Source organism: Microchirus variegatus (genome assembly GCF_963457635.1).
Source record: "Microchirus variegatus genome assembly, chromosome: 1".
Classification (NCBI taxonomy): Eukaryota; Metazoa; Chordata; class Actinopteri; order Pleuronectiformes; family Soleidae; genus Microchirus; species Microchirus variegatus.
In genome coordinates, this window is record NC_139802.1 from 40,634,886 (window position 1) to 40,651,648 (window position 16,763).

The 16,763-nt window shown below is 40.1% G+C and overlaps 3 protein-coding genes across 3 annotated transcripts; 2 read left to right on the forward strand and 1 right to left on the reverse strand.

Moving 5' to 3' along the window:
- Positions 1-1,475: 1,475 nt before the first annotated feature.
- Positions 1,476-4,660, forward strand: tmem150c (transmembrane protein 150C; the record flags this gene model as incomplete). Its single annotated transcript, XM_083906627.1, has 8 exons — positions 1,476-1,631; positions 2,247-2,367; positions 2,459-2,512; positions 2,600-2,635; positions 2,730-2,797; positions 3,375-3,502; positions 3,582-3,759; positions 4,464-4,660. Exons 2-8 carry the CDS (start codon positions 2,291-2,293, stop codon positions 4,658-4,660), a joined length of 738 nt encoding a protein of 245 aa, XP_083762753.1. The 5' UTR covers positions 1,476-1,631; positions 2,247-2,290.
- Positions 4,661-6,898: 2,238 nt separating this feature from the next.
- On the forward strand, positions 6,899-8,588 carry LOC310924569 (vesicle-associated membrane protein 8; the record flags this gene model as incomplete). The annotated part of the gene is made up of 2 exons (XM_083886351.1): positions 6,899-7,034; positions 8,451-8,588. Exons 1-2 carry the CDS (start codon positions 6,909-6,911, stop codon positions 8,586-8,588), a joined length of 264 nt encoding a protein of 87 aa, XP_083742477.1. The 5' UTR covers positions 6,899-6,908.
- A 686-nt stretch (positions 8,589-9,274) lies between these two features.
- On the reverse strand, positions 9,275-16,388 carry LOC310924710 (heterogeneous nuclear ribonucleoprotein D0-like). Its single transcript, XM_083886520.1, has 7 exons — positions 15,910-16,388; positions 15,579-15,747; positions 14,646-14,807; positions 14,410-14,541; positions 14,208-14,307; positions 13,856-14,011; positions 9,275-11,124 (listed from the first exon to the last, which is right to left on the reverse strand). The coding sequence occupies exons 1-7, from the start codon at positions 16,074-16,076 to the stop codon at positions 11,057-11,059; spliced, it is 954 nt and encodes a 317-aa protein (XP_083742646.1). The 5' UTR covers positions 16,077-16,388; the 3' UTR covers positions 9,275-11,056.
- Positions 16,389-16,763: the final 375 nt, after the last annotated feature.

Genomic DNA, 16,763 nt, shown 5'->3' on the forward strand with positions numbered 1-16,763 from the left:
TGTTTTATCTCCTGTACTTAGACTGAGGAGGACCACAAAAACACACTTTTTTCACACTTTGGCGACTTGTCGGGCCTCCAGAGTCCCAGATTTAAGGATTTAAATGATTAAAAAGTTGCTTTTGCATAATATGGGACCTTTAAAACCGTTATCTTAAGCCTTTGAAAACTTAGACAGTACTTTGATATTTTTTTGTTGCAGTCTGGTCACGTGATGGCGGTGGCACACATCTCTCTTTTGCAGTCTGAGCGTAGTCAAGCATTTACATAATGTAAAGTCTATGGAACATAACGGTTTCACTGTTTTGTCTATTTTGACACCAGTATCAGATTGATTCATCCCTACTTTAAACCAGTCGTCTCCCTCAACCTGCATTCAAAAATAATGTTTATCTTTTTTATGGACTTAATCTCAGATTTGCTTGTCCTCTAATCCCGCATCTAATGACTTCCTATCACCACTGGTGTCACTACTTTCAACACATTGGACCAAGATATTGTCAGTGGGTCCGATACAACGATGCAAAACGGTTGCGGACACTTGATGATGTTTGTTTTTACTTTTGCTGTCTTATTTCTTTCCTCACGTCTAATGTGTAATCACAAGTCTAAGCAGAGTGCAATGAACGCTTTAATGGAATTTTAAAAATATGCATGCTTCAACACAACGCTTAAAGTCGTCTTAAACGGCATTGGAGGTAATTATCTGCTAATTAATTCAGGCCTCAGAAGGAAAGTGGAAACGGACTTTGTGCTTGATTTTCATTCCGACTCCGATGAGGGCTGCAGTCCGAGTGGTCAACCTCACTTTGTGTTGTTAATAAAAGGAAACAAGTCTTTGTTTTAGACTGACTACATGCAATATTTTCAATAAATAGTATTTATTTACAATGTGGTGTCACCTTATTCTTATTTTACACATTTTCTGTTGCATTATTTTTTTTTGTTATACTTTATTGTGTGAGTATTTGTAGTGTGTCATCATGAAATTTCAACTCAAATGGAATTTGTGGTCCTTATTATACATTTTAGATTTGATGTCATGGGCCACATAAAAGGATAAAACGTAAAAATAAAAAAATAAATATCTTTCTTCTTTGCCTTGCTGCTTGGGTCCTCATAAAATGCACACATAATCATATCATATATTGTATATACTTGTGTATATCAAAAACAATTACTGAATATATGTTACACCTCAGATACAATAATGTCTGTAAAGTATACCACTATAGCGCCCACACTTGTGTGTGCTTTTGTTTTGAAGGATGGATCCTAAACCGGAAGTTGTACCCTTGAAAAACTCCATAGTCGCTCGCTCATGACAAATTACCTGGATAATGTTAGCTTAACGATTTACCGGAACCACTGTATTTGTTGTGAATGGGGTTGTGTTCCAGGCGGGCAGGGAGGTAACCATGCTGCATTTTACGACACAGTGATGATAACTCGTAGAAAATGTATGTAGTTAGAGTGGTAGAATGTGAGAGCATGGTGGCGCTTGGTGAACGTTATGGGTCCGAAGAGCAACCGACTAAATAAGCCGTCTTTGCACTCATTCACCGGGAGTTCCGTGCTACTCTTCAACCGGCCGACGGCGCTCTGTGCGACGTTTATCCACCGAACAAACGGGTAAAGTCGACACTTAATAATAATAATATTATTATTATTATATTCAATTATTCAATTTTACAACTAACTCCCTTCCCTTTAGCAAGTACCTGTGCAAGTACCACTCACTTCCGGGCACTCGCTTTCATGTTGACGCAAAACAAGCTACTGAAGTCCCGCCCATAGCTTGCGTGTGATGGGGCTAGCTTGGTAGCAATAACCAATCAGTAGTCCTCGTCAAGGTTATAATAGTATAGGACTTTTCATTAGTTTTAGTTTTAATTATTTTTTAAAGTGGGTTATATTTATTGTAAATGTTTAATTTCGCATGATAGTACTGAATATAACTAGAGCAGTATTTCTATTATTTCGGGTCACATGCTCCCTTTTTGTTGTGTATCGTAAATATGTTTTTCTTTATTATGAACTGTATATTGTTCCATTAAAAAAAAACACTTATTATGAAATGTTATCGTATATTATCACCACACCTCCCCTGACGGACCAGACTAGATGCTTGCTTGTCCCCAGGTCATCCCCAGACTTTGAGACCCCTGTTCTGAACCCTTAATAAATGGCATCTTAGTGCAATGCATCCGCCTTTTTAAGTAAATGTTGTCAATTTCCCTCCAACAGTCAACACTCACCACTCAAACGTCTTGTGTGGTGTTAGAGCGGAGATGATTTGCAACTGGAGTGCGTGGGCTCTTCTGCCTCCCATCTACTCTGTGTGCATGGCAGCTGGACTGTGGCTGGTGTGAGTTCAGCTAATAAGATCTTAATTAAAGTATTTATTAGTAATTTATGTTTATACTTGTCTTTAATGTGTCATGTGTGCATTTTAACAGGTACTGTGTGGCCCTCATGAATGGACGGATGGCCCCCCTGGGCACACAGTACAGGTGAGATTGTAATCAATGTTATCGACTGTATGTCATTTTCACCTTATTCTGGAATAATGTTTTTTTTTTTTTGTCCATTTATTTTAGGAGAGGAAATGGATCCCTTTATCCTCCATTCATTAGGTACACATAGCAATCGTCATTTCCTTTTCCACAATAAAAGCTGAGATGCTGGGTTTTATTTTGATGACGTCAACACACTTTTCTTTTTCCTCAGCGTTGCAGGCACCTTCCCACCGGCCAGCTGCATCTTCAGCGAGGTCATGAACCTGGCAGCGTTTGTGGGTAAGAGTAGAGCTGGGCGATGTGGACCAAAAGTCATATCCCGATATATTTAGGCTGAAAAAAAAATATGCTGCTGGCGCTTAATGATTTCTGGGATAGCCTCCAATTTGAAACAGACAAACATCGGCTGCATGAGAAGGAGTCGGCGATTCGTGCGGCAGTTGGGACACGCCCACGGCACTTTGTCAACATCCGGACGACGAATCCACACTTGACAGGATCTAGACCCTGAATTGAGACTATAATCTGAAGGGAAGGCTCAAATTTAGCAAATAACTGCTAGTTTGTTACAGAATTACAGGGATGGACTCAAATGTACCATAGACTTCATGTCCTCCAAATTGAAGCTAATATAGAAGTGCCTGCAACCTGTATTCTCTTGAATGGCCACTAGGAGGTCAAGTTAACATTTATCTGAGGCGTCAATGGTCTTAATGACTAGTTTCAAGGCTCCAATACAGCATGGCGCCCATCTTGTAACAGGGAAAGTAACATATATCATAATAGGATATATACAACATTGTTAGAATAAAATCTGCAGTTTGTTCAACTTCCACTGGTTCCTTCTCTCCTCCAGGTTTCTTTATTGCTCTACTCAGATACCACCAGCTGAAACGCACCTCAGTCAAACCATGGTTGAATTTTGTTTCTCTGGCAGCTTTTACTGTCGGCTGCTTTGGAATGACGATCATAGGAAACTTCCAGGTGACGCACTACGCCAGCAGAGATGCATGTATGTAAGAGTCCATGTGGTAGCTTCAACAGACTTGTTTTTTGGTTTCAGGTCTTAAATGCGATGGCGATACACAACGTGGGCACACTCATGACGTTTGGACTGGGAATACTGTTCTGCTGGATGCAGTCCTACATCACCCTGAGTGTTAACCTGAGGGGCGAGGGGAGGAAGGTCGCTATCCTCCGCTTCCTGTTGTCAGGAACCGTCACCGTCAGCATGATCGTCTGTATCCTTTTCCTCGGTGTTTTGAATTTGAGTGTAGTAACCGTTTTTGGCCACATTCTTACATATGGCGCCTTTAAACAATCACAGTTTAAGTTGTGCCTGTGTGTGTATTGCACCTCTAGAGGCCACACTCGGCTGAGGTCCATGAAAATAATCACATAAATCTCTAAAGAAACTCTTCTCCTGCCCACAATATCCAACCTACACAGACAACTTTGTTTGTTTTAAAGGTTGATTCCACAAAAATACTACTGTTGAAGTACTTCAAGTTTTAAAGGTTCAATCCACCCAAATCGGCAGCAAGAAGCAGGCATGGTCCAAATTGTCTGAATTTGTGACCCTGTTCTGAAACTGAAACCAAATATTGACAATAATAATAATTTTCAAGCCTATATTGGCTGTATATTGTGCCGATTATATCATGCATCCCGACACTCTTAGAAATAAAAGTGCTAAGTAGAAGGTTCTTCAACTTTTCATCATAGGAGAACCCTTTTTGGCTCCAGGTAGAACCTTTTTATAAAGGTTCCACCTGAAACCCTTTTGGAGGGTTCCATGAGAACGCTTTTAAAACCCTTTATTCAGGAAAAGGGTTTTAAAGGGTTCTCTGGATCAAAATGGTTCTTACTGGAACCATTAGTGTTATTTGAAAGCTATTGGAATTTTCGTCTTGTCAACATTTTATTCTTAACTCAACCGGTCCAGATCAGGTGTTGTTGATGCGGGGCCACAGCATGACTGCAGCTCAGGGCCAGTGGGCGCTGGTCATGTTCTTCCTCATGTTCCTCAGCACGTTTGCCGTCGAGTTTCGCCACAGCAGCTTTAGCATTGCGTGCGTGGAGATCTCTGGCCGGTCTGAACCCTACACTGACGTGTTGGAGAATGAACTGGACCAACAGTAATGACACTCAAACTGCGTTAGACGCATGTGTCAGTCAATTTCACACGTCTAAGGTGTTAGAAACGACTGTTTTACTCTAGTTTTAATGTTACAGACACTGTGAGAGTCACTTCTGACACAAATATCTTTATTTTTTTTAAATTGTTTTACAAGGATGGATTATTTGTGTTGTGGAAATTCTCTGCTGCCTCTGGTCGTAGCTGAAGAAAGACCTAGAGCATAGTGAGACCTATAACGGTTATAGGGCTCTCTGGGAAGGGGTCTGCTCCTCCAGGCCGTGCTTTCACACCCCTTAGTCTACGGCCGGTAGGGTGTTAGGAAAGGGGTGTTGGGCAGCTGTAGCTCTGAGACAAAGGAATTCATTTGCAATTACACTTGGGAAACGTGTTTATACACTTATATTAAAACACTTTTAACTTTTGGGGTAGTGGGGAATGAAAATGTGTACCTATGGATGCTGTGAGGCATGTTTGCAAAGTAAACAATCAGTATCAATAAAAATCATTCATGTGCAGATTTTCTTTACGTTCTTAAGGCAATGGCCTCACTTTATGTAGGCTGGAATTTCAGGTGTTCCAACAGTAGCCAGAACAGACAAACCAGCCACAGTTAAAGAAAATGACGACTCTTGCACCAAAGTCCATAGAGAGTATCACCCTAAAACATGAACCCTGAACCCTGAACTATATAAACACACCTGAGCAAAAAGTACTCAAAATATTTAAAATCGATTGAGTTTGTGAAATTTGGAAATGCGTCACAGTTCTAAGTTAGCTTAGCTCGTTTTTATGACCAAAAAGAAACGAAAAACGCTCTATTTTGTGATTTCTGCACATTTATGTGATATAAAAAGTTTATAAAAGCCTGAATATGTGACCTATAACCACACACCCCCAGGATGTCCATATAAGGAGTTGTGTATTATTCCCACGGCAATTTACCATAGGTGGCAAAGATCCGTGTCGCGTGAACACTAAGGGTTAACTTGAGTATATGAGCTACAGTCCACACTTAAAGGTGGTACTTGAGTAAAAGTACACGTATGTTACCAGAAAATTACTTTGGTAGAAGTTGAAGTCTTTTTTTGTATAATATTACTTGTGGTAGGGCAAGTTGTCAATTCCTGGCTCTGCTAGGCTATATGGGTCTTTGAGCAAGGCACAGCGTGTGAATGTAAAACAGCTCACGACTAGAAAAGCGCTATATAAATACAGACCATAATACCAACTCTTCTTCTGATTTTATTTGGTAGTAATGAGTAACGAAGGGGAAAATATAGTGGAATGTAGTGTATGTCATAGTGAATGTAGAGCAGCACACACACACACCCACCTCTTTCCTCTGCCACTGCACAACTTTATGGGGAATTAAAAGAGTCGACAGTGAACGAGCGCCGTTCGCAAACTGCTGAGGTAACACTGAATCAGGAAATGAAGTTAGGCAACTACTTTTTACTGCCTTCACAGATCTGCCTCTATTGAAAGCGCGGAGCCCTTTGCACTGACACATCAGCTCAGTGTTGGCCTGCGTCCTGCTGCTCTCACCGACCATGGTACGTATGTAAATCACACACAGAGGTAGGTGAAAACAGGGAAGTGATAGAGCCTGCACCGGTGGGGACTGCGTGATATTCACGTCCTGACTTAGAGCGACCTGGTTTGCGTCCTCTGCTGAAGCTGATGACACTTTGATTGAGGCAACAACAGGTCGTTGGTTAATGTGTAACGGAGACGACAGAGGGTGCAGACGTTTTGCTCGGCTCTCACTCAACGACTCGGTCACAAGACGACACAGCACCTCTGGATATCAGGAGATTCTCTCTGTTGTTTTTTTTGCTTATGAGTTGCTTTGTCATTTGCGATAGAGAAACAGAGCTGCTATGGTGAGTGTTGTAGTCGCAGTCTTTCTGTTTCCATGTGTTTTGATCATCTTTATGTGTTGTGGAATATATATATTCGGTATATTCTGACTGGTTTACGGTGTAACTGCAGTACGTTGAGGGTTTTCACAGAGACAAACAGGCCCTCGGTAAAAGTGACTCACGAGTGATAGCCCCTACTTCCTGTTGACACAGTGGCAGGAAGTCGTGAAATATGGAGATTACGCTGGTTATTGTTGGAATAATTTGACAGAATCCAGAATCTGATTAGTGTTATTAGATTAGCTTTCTTGAATGATGGACAGTTTCCTTTTTTTTTTCGCAGGCTGACGTCAACGCCCAGTCGCCCGCTACCAGCTCCCCCAGCAGGATGGACCAAGTGCAGGGTCAGGTCAACGAGGTCAAAGTGATTCTGAAAGACAACATCAACAAAGTGCTGGAGAGAGGCGAGAGAATAGATGAACTGGTCGGGAAAACCGATGACCTGCAGGCATCTGTGAGTATGTCCTTCATCGTGACGGTTACTTTTTTTTTTTTTTTGAATATGTGAATACATTTACGTGGACGGTCGCATAGATAAGACCTTGTAAACAACGTTTAATCTGATTACCCGAGGCCAGAGTCGTAGAAGAGATAATCAAATGAGATGGAAATGGCCTCGCACTCGACATTAGGATCAAGTCCTGGAGTAAATGGCAGGAAGAACACAATGGGGGTCGACGATCCAAGTTCACAAACGTCAATAACGTGCGTGTCCACCGTTAGCCTCACGCAGTGCGGTGCACCGGCGACGCGGGGACGTCACCAGGTTGGCGGTCGTGGAATGGTGCACGTTCAGTTGTGTTGCCGCAGCTGTAACGCTCAACACCGGCACTCGGCATTGCCAATGGCACGCTCCCTCATGATTTGTGACAGCTGTGGCATCTTGACAAAGTGACAAAAGTCCACATTTTGGTGTGCCCTTTTATTGAACAGACCATAAGGGTGTCTGTGTACTGGTGGCCAAGTGACACTGTACTTCTGGGTTTGATTCCATAAACAAATGCATTGAGAATCAGAGCAAATGTCATGACATTCTATTTTTGTTCACCATTTCAAGTTTGTGCGTTTATATTTTTGTTAATTATACATGATGCAGACGTGTACTTAATCAGATTAGTATGATATCCTGGAGTTTTCACCATCTAGGCTCTTACACCATGGTTCTCAAACTGTAGTATGTGGACTACGAGTGGTACGTTAGCTTCCTCACAGACTCAGACTCTACTGATTGCAATGATTGGTAGACGGCGGTAGGTGGCGCCACATGCCAAAACATGAGTTCAAAACATAAACATGATTTGCAGTCTGCAAAATATTTTTTAATGCAAATATTTTGGCTATACTGTTGTTGTTGGTGAGTTCAGTTTGTTAAATGAATTATTCCTGAGTCTCTGTGACATATTAGGAGGATTTTATGGCCAGTTGCTTTAGATTTATTACATAATGCACCTTTAATATGATTTTCACTCGTGATATTCATCATGGTTGGAAAAAAAAAAACAAAAGGTGATGCAGTTGTCTCTCCCAGATGCCTGAAAGTGAATTCATGAGTCCAATTTATTTCCTCTCTGACGTTTTCTCACATCGGCCTTTGAAAGCTGATGTTTTAAAGTGAAGGAGCATTTCTCGTCAATATAAAATGTCCCAATTATAACAAGTTCTCTCAGTTAAATGGGGAATTTAGAAAAAAAAAAAGTTGATTCAACAGAAACCGTTAGATCCTTAATTCAACACAGACTTCCTCCTCGTCAAAAACCTGACACCTACATTACGCAACTACTGCTACTGCGATTGTTTGCACTAGTTCTCAAACAAATCCCAGTTTAGTCATTTCACAAGGTTTGTTTGTACTTTTCTCCTCTTCTTACAGGCCGACTCGTTCCAGAGGACGTCCACGCGCGTGGCCAGGAAATACTGGTGGAAGAACGTCAAACTGATGATTATAATCGGCATAGTCGTGCTGGTCATAATTATCCTCATCATCCTCTTTGCCACCAAAGTTATTTAAGCGTTTGAACCTGGCTCAGGACTCAGAGCAATGAAGAGAGCGGAGGAAACGTTTGTACAGTCACACTTTTATTGAGCAGTTTGGGGCTTTTTCATTTCAAAACAAGGCGCTGCTTTGTGTGTGTGTGTAAAAAATCAAAATGTCATTGATTTTATTTTCTATTATTATTATTATTATTATAATATTACGTCTGCAAGTTTATTGATTACTTTTCTTGGGAAGATTAACAAAGTTGACTGAGCTATATCCTAAAACACTCCAAGTCCGTGAACATCACGTGACGTCATACCACGGGATCGCAAATCCAAAATAAACAGTTTATTCTTTTTATTTGTCACATTTCTTCATGTCAATGCACTGTGTGTGTATGTATATACACATATATATATGTACACTGTGTGTTTATGTAGTTTATAGCGATGCATATACTTGGTTTAAATATATATATATATATGTGTATATATACATTATGTACGTATATATTATGTGTATATATATATATATACACACATATGTGTATGTATAAACATATGTGTATATATGTATACATATGTACATATACATATATAGGTATATACATACATATATGTATATATGTACATATATGTATACATGTACGTATATATATGTATACATATGTATGTATACATACATGTACGTACATATATGTATACATATATGTTTACATGTGTATGTATACATATATATGTACGTACATACATATGTACATACCTATATGTACATACATATATGTGTGTATATATACATGACTTGTATCAAACAATCTAATGCTTCAGTTATGGAATAAAATCAAGCAATTTCACAAAACGAGCGATAACTGAGAACAGTAAATACAAAGTAAAACAAGACGGAGGACGAGGGACTGCTAAAACTCCGCAGCGATCTAAACAAATGCAAAAACATGACAAATCCAAAGATACGACAAATACTCCAGGGAAAGAGAGCGAGAACGTGTACGTGTAGGTCACCGTGTTCTTCTTTTAGTTTCTTACAATGGGCTAATTGGCCTTTGCTGGATACCATCATCATCTCTTTCATCCACCTGTGAGTTCACTGCAGACTTTCATCATCATCACACTGACACCTATGGAAAACAAACAAACACAAATCAGCTATAGACAAACAACACAATAGTTAAGTCACAATTAAATAGGAATCCCCTGTGTTTATATTGTCCAATGTCAAAAGAAAAAAGGGAAATCTTTAACATATTACAGTTACGAAAACGAAACAATAAAGTTAGTCCATAAGCTAGAAATCCTGAGGTGTGATAAATTCGACAGGTCAAAGGCCAAATACTAAAATGGAAGAAACCTTCGACTGTGGTCAAACGTACACATTAAAGACAGCAGTTACATGCAAATGTCTGCAAATGTCGTGACTCTTGTTTTACAAAAAGGTTATCAGAGGAAGATTTGTTGTTACAGGAAAAAATTGAGAAAAGAGGAGTTCTTTTTCCTTCGCTGTCAGTAAACAAACAAACAAAAATAACAGAACAATACATGTACACAAAAGTAAAAGCACTTTATCCCCCAACACAGTAGAGTCCAAAACCAGGTTTTAGCTCATGGACTACAGGCTACAAGGGCTAAATAGAGAAACAAGCATTTTAGGTAAAGATTAGGAATGCATATATTAACATTAGGAACTGGAAAGTCCAGAGAAAGCTGTACGTATCCTTTGAAAAGCAAATAGTTAATTACTCATATTTATAATCATTACTTGTGGGGGAGTAAGGGCCTGTAAAAAATGACAATTACATGTGTATAGTTTTACGTTTACATTACATACAGTTTGCAAAGAAATTAAACAAAATGGAAAGAAAGGTGACAAAGCTGGACGTGTCCCCCATATTGTTTAGTTTAGAAATGCGGATACAGGATGTTGGAAGACCATACCAAATGGCAGCATTCGAGAGCGTATGCTTCTCGTACCCAGTCCGCATTGAGCGGGCCCTGAGAGTATCTGGGAGTCAGCTCATGGCCTGCAAGGAAGCTCCGCTGGCAGGTACAAACAAGGTATGTCAGAGTTAGGAGACAACATACTTCCTTTTCCGTTTCCTTGCACATCCTTAACTTTGGCATCCATTTTTTTTTTTTTTTTTTTTTTACTGTAGTAGCAGTACTTTACCTGTTAACTTTACAGATTAAGAAAAAAAAAAAAAAAGAGAAAGAAAGAAGGTGCAAAAAGAGGCAGCAGAAGGCCGGCTGTTACAATAATCGCCACAAACAGTGTAGCCGCTATGTTACCACTACTGTAAAGCACTTTGACGGTGCTGAGAAAAAGACATTTATAAAAACAACAAAAAAAAAAGAGAAATTATTCATAATGTTACCAAACAGCAAAATTAATTAATAACTATTTTTTTTTTTTTTTTTAAATCAAAGTGCATAGTGGTATAAATCTGTTGATGCATACCTACTTCATGGTGAGGGTTCGAATCCCCTTTAATATGGCTTGTAACTGTTGGTGTGACCACCGCGCCGCGGCGACTTGCCATATCCGCCCGACTGATCTTCACATGTAGTTGGAAAAAACAAAAGTATTTTAGATTTTTTTATATATATATATGTTTTTTAATCATTTCAACCATTTCATCAGATTAGATTTCATGACTAAAGCTGGGGACACACTACCGTTTTTACCCACAATTCACAGCACTATTTGGGGACAGTCGGCAACGGCCCCGACCTGACATCGGGTGAATTTTCGAGCTGACACAATCGGGTTATAGTGTGTACTGATTACTGACAGACAATGGAGAAAAAAACACAGGGAACAGCATCAACAAGTCAAAGACGACAGGAAGTGGCGGGAAATATCAAAACAACGATGGCGACGTAATGCAATGTAATGTACTTTATTTAAATAGCCCTTTTACAACAAGCCACAGGTTAGCAAAGAGCTTCACAAAATAACAGCGTTACAGACACAAAGCAATAAAAACAATACTGGTGCTAGTGCTGGGCGCGTTAACGGCGTCAACGCTAACACGTGTTAACGCGTGGCACGTTTCCATGACGACTGACAGGAAAAAAGACGCGCGTGACGTCATGTTTACGTGACTCCGGATAGTTAAAACGAGTCTCTAAAGTAACGCTAAACTTTAATAAACAGACCGCTCCAGTTCGACTGTATGCACGCTAACCGTCGCTAAAGGAGCTAACGGAGCTAACTGGTAAATGGTGTCACGGCACGTAAACATGACGTCACGCGCGTCTTTATTCGGTCAGTCGTCATGGAAACGCGCCATGCGTTAAGCAATAAAAAATACACAGTATAAAAACTATTTCATAAAACATAAACCCAAGCATAACAAAAGAACACAGATACAAAAAAAATAACAAGTGAAACACAAGTTTTGAGTCTCGATCTGAAGAGAACCAGGTCAGTGATAAAACAACCCCAAAGCTCTGTTACAATTCCTGTTAAATAGGCTGAGGCAAGGCCGTGAAGGACTTTAAAAACAAACATTAAAGGTTTTAAATCAATTCTAAAAACGCACCGGTAGCCAGTCGAGCCAGCGTAGCCAACATAAAGTGCATAGCAATAGTGCAGCCTTGAACCGAGTAAGCTCGAGGTTGTGTGGCGAGTTAGAAATGGCTTCGCTTTGGCGAGCAGATGCACATCGATTCATTTGCTGTCAAAGACAACACAGAGGTGTCAGGACGCCCAAGCCACCTGTTCCAGTTTCTGTCTTTGTTTCGTTTAAATGCAGGACATTCTGGCTCAGTCACTGCTTGACGTGAGAAACACAGTCGAGGAAAAAATGTTTTGCGAGACGCTTTTGGTCCGGGCGAAACAGTCGTGGACGTGGTTGCTCTCGTAAGTGTTCGCTGCATTCAGTTGGTTTGACAAATCATGTCGTCTGTCATCCCTCATCAGGCGCAGTATATGCTGAAACCAGTCGGTTTGGTGTGCACTCCAAGTCTTTTAAAATTCGCTAACAACTGTGAAGGTTGTGCAGTGTGTCCCCAGCTTAAGACGACACGATGCAGAGACTGCACCAATGTCCTAAACGCTGAATTAAAGGGGACATATTATACCTTATTTCTCCAAGATAACCTAGTTCCCTGGTGTCCTAATGAACATGTCTGTGACATGCTTTGGTCAAAATACCATAAGGATGAAGCACCACAGCAGTTCAATCACCCTGCCAAAACAGCCCTGTTCAGAAAGCTCGGTTTAGTAGTATCTCTTTAGGTCCACCTTAAAAAAAAAAGTAAAACGAAACAGGAAATGACATCAGCCACAGAGGCTATTGGGAGCTAACAGCAGTTAGCATTTGAAAAAGTGATCATTTGCAGGCTCTAGCAGGCACATTGCCGTCATATATAACATGTATCCACTGGACAGATAAATCCTCTGAGGCTGGAAGTTTGTGTAGGACTCTGTGCTGCACTGCGGAGCCAAGAATATAACTTTTTCGGATGCACTCTCGCGTGTTTTGTTGACAAAGCGGAGCTCCGAGAGACAACAATTCCAGGAATTTAGCGTCTTGTGACGTCCCAATGAGCGCGGAAGTCAACATCGTGTGTTCCATCTCCTGTACTTAGACTGAGGAGGACCACAAAAACATGAGTGAGTCATCTTTTTTTCACACTTTGCCGACTGATAGGACCTCCAGAGTCCCAAATATAAGCATTTAAATGATTAAAAATTTGATTTTGCATAATATGTCCCCCTTAAGACGATATTTACATGCACTATTGTTGACGAAGATCTATCTTTTATTTTCGTCAACAAAATGTGGAAGCAAATATCAAGCTCTTACACCTTCAAAACATGCAGCAGTTTTATATTCCGTGCTGTTGCTGCAATACGAAAAAACTACATGGTGCAAGAACAACGGAGGTTTCTAACTTGATGATGAGACTTTTAGTCGACTAAAAGATGACTAACAAAAGACTAAGGAAATTTGAAACAAGACTAAGACTAAAAAAAAAAAAAAATGGATGACAAAATGAACAATAATTTCAGCAGTGAGGGGTAAATCAGTGGAACTAATGATATCATTATCTTCTCGATTTGTTCTTTGGTCCATAAAATGTCAAGAAAATTCTTCAATCATTTTCCCAAACACCGACATGATGATGATGACGATGCTCTCAAATGTCTTGTTTTGTCCACAAAGGACAATTGTTCAGCTTTAATCATTTCTTTGTTATATGGAGCAAAGAAACCAGAATATATTCACATTTCAGACGTTCATCACCATAGTTGGAACAGCAGGGGAGTCTACTTACTGTCATAGTCACCATATCCATAATAGTTGTTGTAACCAGAGTAATCATAGCCACCATATCCTCCATATCCTTGATTACTGTATCCATAATTGCCATAGTTTCCATAACCTTGATTCCAGTAGTTACCATAGCCCTGGTTCCAATTTTGATTGGGACCTGCAATTATAACAATAATAATAATAATAATAAAAACACATTTAATCATACATATACAGAAGAGCATTGCAATAGCTACAATAGATAATAAAGGATAATGTGATTTATCCTTTTTGCCTATATCTGAGAAAGGGTTAGACTATTTTAACCCAAATCTTATTGGGATAAAGTATTGAGTATTGTATTGTCCACTCACCACCACCTCGTCCTCGAGACCTGGATGAGTATCCACCTCTGCCTCCCCAGTACTGCTGTTGTTGGTACTGTTCTTTAGACATCGCCACCTTTATTTCACACTAAAAAAAAAAAAAAAAAAAGGCAGTGATGTTGACACGTCTGTCATGATCATGGATCTGATGTAAACTGATGTAAACGCTAAAACCAAGTTGATCCTGTACCTTGCTCAGTCCAATGTTGTGGTACTTTTTCTCCATGATCTTCTTCACTGGTTCCTCTTCTTTGAATGTGATGAAGCAGAAGCCTCTCCTCTTGTTTGTTTTGTTCTCCATGGGTAGTTCAATAGAGTCCACCTGTTGTTTTGTTTTTGTTTTTCAGATTAACACATATTTAACTAATTGTCTATAGCTCTCTAATAGGTTACATTAAAATAATCGATGCACACTAAAACACCCACCTCTCCAAATGCACCAAAGTACTCTCTGACTTTCTCCTCAGGGGTGTCAGGAGAGAGACCGCCCACAAATATCTTCTTCACTGGCTCCTTGCTCTTCATGGCCTTGGCTTTTTTGGGGTCAATCACCTTCCCGTTGAGTTTGTGTTCCTTTTGTGTAGCAACCTTCAAAACAGAACAAAACAAAACAAATGAATTAAATGACAAACAGGGTTGTTTATAAAAATGACTTGGTGGTTCACTTTTTGTTGATGTTGTTATTAATATAGACTCCGTTTGGTCTTTGTGAACAGAAACAATGTGGCATTATTTCTATGCTGCGTCCTTCATCTGAACACAGGCTATGTCAAGCAAAACTATCAGACCGTGCGTGCAGCACTGTCTGTGTTTATACGATCAAACAGCTGAACGGCAGGTTTTCATAAGCAGTAAAAATCAGCTTTAAACCACATGAAGCTACATATCCATTCACTTTAATTACCTTAAAAAGAATGGGTTCGGGTTAGCGTAGCTTAATAAGCGATTAGTCCCAAATTTATTATGCTGCAGGACAGTCGGACCACACATGATGTTAAGTCAGGGAGACATGGAGATGTTCTGGACACCACAGAGGTTATAAAACCAGTCTGGCATCATCTAAAGACACTCATGATGTGTTGCCAATCATGGTAAAGCGTAATTTGGTACAGTCCGGTATGTTTTGGAATAGTAAAGCCCTATGTCAGGCTTGCATTTAGACTGAAAACAGTATCTTAACTTGGTAGAAGGGATGTGAGTCATGTTAGGCATCATGACGACGAACCGGGGTAACATCAACAACAACATGTTAATTACTAAATAATATCTATTAGTGATTTTGATGTTATCATCCCACTCTGGATCTTTTACACAGAGATGGATGTATATAAGCATTATGTGAAGAGGCACTGACAGTACCTTGTCAACACTTTCTGATTCTTTGAAGAGCACAAAGCCAAAACCTCTTGAACGTCCAGTGATGGGGTCCAGTTTTAATGTGCAGTCCACGACCTCCCCAAACTTTGAGAAGTAATCTTTCAGATCTTTCTTGGTCGTGTCCCAGCTGAGCCCCCCTACAAACATCTTCCTGTGCGTGCACAAAACAAAAACATACATACACCTCAGGAGGACATACTACAGACTACTGTGACAGTGTAAAGACACCTGTTAAATCATTCTTATGCAGCTGTGGTGACATGTGTGCAGACTATTGAGAGCACCGAGATGCGGTTCGCCGATGCCACAGTACCCTTCATCCTCCTCGTTTTTACTGGCGTCAATCCTGGATCCCTCGGCCTCGCCCCCCACCAGGCCACTGTCCCCGGCCGCTGACATCGGGTCGTCACAGGTCCCCTCTCCGTCCTCCTCCATTTTCATCATGGCCGTGTCGTCGCTGAATTCATAATTATCCGACATGTTTGGACCACTTTAAGCAATAAATGATTTCCCACTGCAGACCTCCGAAAATCAAGCTGCGTCTAAACCCCGAACGGGAGCGCAGTTAGCTGTGAGCTAACGATAGTCAAAGGCTAAGCAAGCTAATATTTTGATATTAAATACCGTTGTCTGAGAATATTGTCGCTGATAGGAGCAAGCGAGCGAGTGTTTCTGGGTCGTAATGTTAGTGTGAATAAAGGCAAAAAAAAAAATTTCTGTCAAGCTAAAGTATTATAAGTCGCTATAATAATTTAAAGGATGAGTGTTTTGTAGCTGTTTGTTTTATTCGTAGCCTCGTTCTTCTTCGTATGATAATACATGTGGTGGTTAGACGTAGCTTAGGCACAACACAGCCCCCTCAGGTCATATTCAGTAAGACCTTTTTTATTCTACCTCACAATATTTTGTGGATACTTTTTTTTAATAAAACACACCAGAGGCTTTCATTTCTGAAAAAACTTAAGACTCATAGACGTGACACTATGAGCTACCTTTTTATGTGAGTTATAATAAATGCACACAATCATAAATATGTTGTTGTTTTTGCTCTGTGTCCATGTGTATATCACCATAGATTGTGTCATGGCTATACTTTTCATTTCAATCATGTCATCTTTCTCTCTTGACATTTTCTTTTGTTTTGTTATGATTTCCCTTTTTTGTTTT

Coding starts and splice junctions, on each gene's coding strand:
- LOC310924710 (XM_083886520.1), bottom strand. CDS start 16,076: ATGTCGGATAATTATGAATTCAGCGACGACACGGCCATGATGAAAATG. Junction 15,748..15,909: donor AAAAACGAGGAGGATGAAGG/GTACTGTGGCAT, acceptor GTGCACGCACAG/GAAGATGTTTGTAGGGGGGC. Junction 14,808..15,578: donor AATCAGAAAGTGTTGACAAG/GTACTGTCAGTG, acceptor TCTGTTTTGAAG/GTTGCTACACAAAAGGAACA.